Consider the following 6,617-nt stretch of genomic DNA (forward strand, 5'->3'; position numbering starts at 1 on the left):
TTGGCATACGAAACACCAGGACAACGCCACTTCACCCACAGTCTGATGGGATAGTAGAAAAGTACAACTGGACACTGAGACAGGAATTGGTAAAGTTTTGTAATAGTCGCCAAGATGACTGGGATGTCTTACTCCCTCCAATGTTGATGGCCTATAGGACAGCAGATCATGAAGCCACTGGATACACTCCAGCAAAGTTGATGTTTGGTCGGGAACTTCGGTTGCCAGTGGACCTGATAACAGGATGCCCACCTAACGAAGAGTGGCTTGAAAATGTGTCAGAGTTCGTGAAAATGTTATCTGAAAGGATGGATGATATTCACCATGATGTGCGTTCAAACTTGAAAACTTCTACCGATTCGAAGAAGTTATATTATGGTAAGAGATCTACTGAAGTCAGCTTTGTACCAGGAAACAAGTTGTGGTTGTATAATCCCAGGAAGACCAAAGGAAGTCTCCTAAGTTGTCATCTCCATGGGAAGGTCCATATGACATAGTGGATCGTCTCTCAGACGTGACTTTCCGAATAAAATGTGGTCGGCGAGATAAGCCAAATGTGGTGCATGCCAACAGGCTTTGGCGTTATCATGGTCCAGGATATTTAAGTTGGGACGAAGTGAACAACAGAACAAATGACGCTGCTGAAGACGTGTCACTTGAAAAAGCCACTGTCGAAGAAGAAAATCTACTCGGTTTTGAGAAGGGAAACAGTGAAGCCTTTGATGAAGTTACTACCACTGATGTGACTGTTACCGATGATAGGAAATTGTTAATTGTTTATTGGTTTAATGTAAGTGGCTATTGTTCGGGACAAACAATACTACAGAAGGGGCAGTGTTACGACAGCGGAAGTCACGTGACGCTAATAACACATCATGAGCTTTCTAGAAAGTTCATGTCCATTCGTGAAGCTTCGAGTGTTTACTAGATGTGCGGTATTCTTGTATATAAGACCGCCAACATCTGACGGCAACAATTTAATTGAATTGCAGATAGAGATAGAGACGACAATTGAGTCAAGCGCATGAATCGTTTGTTCGTTGTGAATTATAGCGTTTGTTTAAGTTATAGCATGACTGTGGAAATTAAGTGTATTGCAAAGTTGTATTGAGAAAGAATAAACTAGTTTTATTTAAGAAAGGACTTGTGTCGCTAAAGTTTCTTCGGAAAGAATTTTTACGGAAAATTAACAAACAATCAGATCATTTTGTATTCGTAATTCGTGTTGATGTCGAGGTTATTGAACAATGTAGTTGCTTTTTATTGATATCGAGGCTGTGGAGATTTATAGAAGGCCTAAGTGATAGACGTATAAATAGCTGCGACCAGACAAGCAGAAAGAAAGTAAAAGTAAAGTCATATGAAAGAGAGGTTTGGTCAGAGAAACGTTAAAAAACGTAAAGTTAACTGTTGTGGGAGTGAATGGTCTAACAGTTGATATGTTAGAGTGAGATTAACAGTTTGAAAGAGATAAAGAGAATAATTTGTCTCATAAAAGAGTGTTCTAAACCTGTTTGGACTTTGACAAAAGGCAGACGAGTATTGGAAGTACGAAGAGCAGACGATTATTAGCAGTACACAAAACAGAGGACTATTGGAATTTCAGGATACAACTGCAGTAACTCACTCGACAGCATGAGTGAATTATGCATGAATACTGATAAAAATAGAGAAAAATAGTTCGTCTTGTCAACTGAATTCTAAAGCAAGTGAATTGGCCTAAGTAGATTTTTGACAAGAAGAAGAGAGATGTATAATATTTAAGATACAAGTATAATTTCCATAGTGTAAATAATTTTGTACATACAATTAACTTCTTTCGAATATGTATATTATTTTAAAACAAGTGGATTGCGTGCTGTTCGTTTATTGTCGAATTTATCACCAACAGGTAACAGACACCTACTGTAGAAGAATCCTTAGTCCAATACACCCATATATTTACATTACTATCTATACTACTAAAAAGTAGTTTCTGACATTTGGCGAACCACAGCCAGGATTATACAGTGGTAAACGGCGGTAGAAGAAAATGTGAATGATAGCAGAAATAAATAAGCCTATATACGCACAACTGTAACAGTAGCACAATCACGTTGTATAACCATCTCAAATTTTGATAAATGAATAGAAAGAGGATTATGTCTCGGTTTAAAAGATGGTGAATTACAAGAGTTTGTTAAATAATAACTGGAGAGAGAAGAATGAAAACAGAGAAGAGAGGAAGAAAGACTGAAAGGAGGAAATAAAGGAAAGGAAAGACTGGAAATTGACAGAATAAGAGCACAAATTGAGATTGCAAAGCTCACCCAACCAAAGGAAGAAGGACCCAAGAATGAATGACAACAGAGTCTACCAAAGGTGAGAGGAGGTTGATAGTTAGAAGGGAGAAGAGATGTTATGTTTGTTATAAAAATGGGACACACTGAAAAGGAGTGCAAGTCTATAACCAGAAAGCAACAGCAGAAATCTCAACATAAAGCAGCTGGAGCTATTTACAAAGATAGTGCTGGTAATAAAACAAGAAAGAAGTAACTGGCACTATGGACGTCACTGCCAGAAGAAACATAATCAAGAAAACATGTCAGACACACCAAAATAAGAAAGTGCCAATTCCATGATTGATCAGTGCACGACTGATGGTCAGCTCAAATTAGCAAATGGATCAAAAGTGCCAGTAGTGCTTGGAGCATGTGATAAACATTAAGAGATGATGCCAAATCACAACATGCCAGTAAGTGAAGGATATGTTGGGGACAAGAAAGTGAAGGTTCTATGAGACACTGGGTGCAGTAGAGTAGCAGTGAGAACCTGTTAGTATCTGATGATGAGAAAAGTGCATCTCTGTGTGCTAATTGATGGGACTATGGGGAAGTTTCCCATAGCAAAAATAAAGGTGGATACTCAATATTATGTAGGAGACTTTGAGGCCATGTGTATGAAGGCACCAATATGTTACTTGGTGATTAGAAACATACAAGGTAGTAGAAAGTTTGAGGAACTAGACAGAACGAAGATTGATGAAACATCTACAGTCACCATCAGTGCACAAGAAAAGAAGAGCAAACAAGACATCAAGCCCCTGCAAGTATCAAAAGGCAACATACCGAATGTTGGTTTGCAAGAATTAAAGGAAACACAGAAGAAAGACCCTTCACGGCAGAAACTTTGGGACAATGCCTGGGAGAAAGTCGTGCACAAGACAAAGAGGAAAGACACTTATAGAATAAAGGATTGGAAGGGAGTACTATATTGGATCTATCAAGGCAGTTATACTGGGGAAGTTAAACAGATCATAGTATCAACAGAATACTGGACTCAAGTGATGAAGTTGGCTCGTGAATGAATTGTGAGAGGATACCTAGGAACAAAGAAGATGGCAGACAGAATCACCAGTAACTTCCATTGGCTGGGAGTCTTTGGAGATGTGAGTAGATTATGCAGGTCATGTGACATTTGCCAAAGGACAATACCTAGAAGGAAGGTAGTCAAGGTGCCATTGGGAGAGATGCCTCTCATACAAGAGCCATTTAGCATTGTAACTGGGCAAACAGTATGTGCTGACAGTAGTCGACTATGCGACACGTTATCTGGAAGCAATAGCACTGGCAAAGATAGAGACAGAGAGAGCAGAAGCCCTCCTGGAGGTATTTTGCAGAGTAGGCTTTCCAAGATAAATACTGAGTGACAGAGGGACCAAATTTACATCAGAACTGATGCAGAAAGTGTGCAGATTAATCAGTACTCAGTAATGTACTAGCCCTAACAATCCTAGATGTAATATACTTTGTGAGAGAGTCAACGGAGTTTTAAAGAGCATGCTGAAGAAGATGTGCTGAGAGAGACCATGTGACTGGGACAGGAACTTGCAGGCAGTATTATTTGCTTATTGAGAAGTCTCACAAGCAAGTACAGGATTTTCACCCTTTGAATTACTGTCCAATGCAAATAGTAAATGAGTTATGGATGTGGAGAAAAGTCAGAAGTAACGAACACATGCCAGTATGGGTTAGACCTCAGAAAATCACTGGAGGAGATCTGTCAACTCGCTCGACAGAGCTTTTATGCAGCTGAAGGCATTCAGAAGCATTATTATGACAAGAAGGCCAAGGATTTGCGTTTCAAGGTCGGACAGAAAGTCTTAGTTCCGCTGCCCACAGACCACAACTACTTTTGAAGTACAGGGAGTACTCAACAGAATGGACTACAAGGTGAATGTGAATTGGAAGATCAAGATCTACCATGTGAATCTGTTGAAGAAGTATTTCAGGAGAGAAGAAGACCTAATGGGTGCAGTTATTGAAACAAAGATGGATGTTGCAGGTGTAGCCATCATAGATGCAGAATCAGAGGACAGTGACTTTGTCTTAGGAAATGAGGACCTACTAGACCTAAGACCATTAGATGGTGATGAGACATACAAAGATGTCAACATTGGTGAAGAACTGACTGGCAAGTGGAAAAAAAGAGCAACGAAACCTATTGTGCCACAACTCAGATATTTTCATGGATAGACCAGGGAAAGACAGATCATGTGCAACACAAGATCGAGACCACAACCAGGGATCCATTCAAAGTGAAACCCTATCAGAAGATCCACTGATGCAAAACGACCTCTTGTTCTATTATTTTCGCTGCTATGATATGTGTCTGTATCATCTTTTAATACTATTTCTCTTTCCTCCTTCCATTGTCACATATTGTTTTCTTATTTTACGCTTTCAGCGAATTTCCTCCATACACTTCAATACTTCTTTCTTTGCTTTCCATTCCGGCCCAAATCCACTTTTTAGTTTCTCTCTCTTACTCAACCATCTTTACTTTTATCTCTTTTCTCCTCGATGAAGAGAGGGTGTGCCCCTCTAGTAGCCTGACAGTTTTTGACTGGAATAAAATGTTTCTCGTTCCTTCATTCCTTCTCTGTTTGGTTAACTTGTGTTCAGAGTTACTAATGATGAGTGGAATTCTTCGAAACTAGTATAACCCAATAACACACATTGATCAAAGTGTAGATTGAATTGGACCTATATTGAACGTAGACTTCGAAATTAAACAATTTTCGAAATACTAAGTTTATTTATTATATCTGCTATTGTGCGGCTGTGTAATGTGAAGAATTGAATAGTAGCCAATGACAATTTTTCTTAACGTTACCTATCCAGTTTATAGGTTTTCTCATAGTGACTACAAAGCATGTTCACACCAACAGTATGTTTGAGTTGTACAGTTTGACAAATACTTTATTTATTAACGACCATGGTTTCGCCAATAAAGGCATCATCAGGTGCAAACTGAAATTATTTATTCTTACCTTCTTGGTAGGTCTTTATGATATTAAAAAGAAATTAAACAAAAATTTGCGATTTTCCTATACTGGAGTGGTCAGAGAACTGTGTCCTTCTTCGTCTTGGTTGTGGAGATTAGATGCTTGGTTGGCTTTACTGAAGATTAAATTAACACAAGAGTATTGTTACTCAAAGAGTACATATCTGTGACATATTGTTCAAATATTTCTTTGTTTTGCTAAAGCAGTTTCAGTAAATCCTGTTTTGTTAAGTTTTTTTTAGCACCGACACTATAATCACAACCATTGCCGAGTGGTTGCAGAAATAACATACGTGATTTGTGCACTTTATGCTCTTTACCACAAGTCGATTGTTAAGCTAGATTTGTTCAGTTTATAATGTGGTATTTTATTTTACATCTTGAAAGTATGGAAGCTGCAAGTCTTTATAGTCATAGAAAAGTTTAGATGTATATATCTGTATTCGTATTTAGAAACCTCCGTTTAAAGACCACACATAATGTATATATAAATGTAGATAAGACAGATATCGTAGACCAGTGTTATAACTATAGTTTCTTATTTGGGATTTCATTAAAACATGTAACATACTCATAATTCTAATAGAGAGGCGGCTGAAAACACTGGGTATAGTCTTATGGTTAGCGTGTTGGACTGTACATATGAGATCCCGATGCTGTTAAAAACATATAAAAAATAATATACCGCACTTTGGGGCCTTGAGTGTATTATGAAAATGTCGATCCAATCTCACTCCTATGTTATAGTAGTCCAAGAGATCACTATGAGTGCTGTTGACCAGTTGCCTTCCCAATAGTCTACCAACTTTAAACTTGAGACAGCTAGCGCAGAGAGCTCCGACTTGTGCAGCCTTGCGCAAATATTCGAAGTAAATTGACCCTAACCTTACAACCAATAGTACCTGACATGGCCAGGTGGTTAGGGCGCTAGACTCGCAATCTGCGGGTCTTGGGTTCACAACTATTAAATCTGTCAATAACCTTTCTTCACATAGGGTATAATAGTAATTTATGACAATAATGCTGTTAAAATATAACTGCTAGAAAATGTAAACATAGGGTTTTAATATTGCACAATGGCAACTATAATTGTAAAAACTTCCAATTGCTGTAAGTATGTAACATGTAATTGTAAAACAACAACATCTATTAAACTATCACGAAGAGTAAGTTCTTAATTAACTAGATGTACTTTCGTAGGTCTTCGAAAGTGTTGTTTTCAATTATAACTGTAACGAACTTGTTATTATATCAACGTTTGTTTAGATTAAATTTATATTTAGAAACATACA

The 6,617-nt window shown here is 37.9% G+C and overlaps 1 protein-coding gene across 1 annotated transcript in view; it reads left to right on the forward strand.

Moving 5' to 3' along the window:
- Positions 1-4,286: 4,286 nt before the first annotated feature.
- LOC106470389 (MOB kinase activator 2-like) overlaps positions 4,287-6,617 on the forward strand; it is a 39,941-nt gene continuing 37,610 nt past the window's right edge. The window contains exon 1 of the mRNA XM_013930939.1: positions 4,287-4,407. Coding sequence (XP_013786393.1) covers positions 4,287-4,407 — 121 coding nt within the window. The remainder of the gene's footprint in view (positions 4,408-6,617) is intronic.

Source organism: Limulus polyphemus, unplaced genomic scaffold (genome assembly GCF_000517525.1).
Source record: "Limulus polyphemus unplaced genomic scaffold, Limulus_polyphemus-2.1.2 Scaffold3978, whole genome shotgun sequence".
Classification (NCBI taxonomy): domain Eukaryota; kingdom Metazoa; phylum Arthropoda; class Merostomata; order Xiphosura; family Limulidae; genus Limulus; species Limulus polyphemus.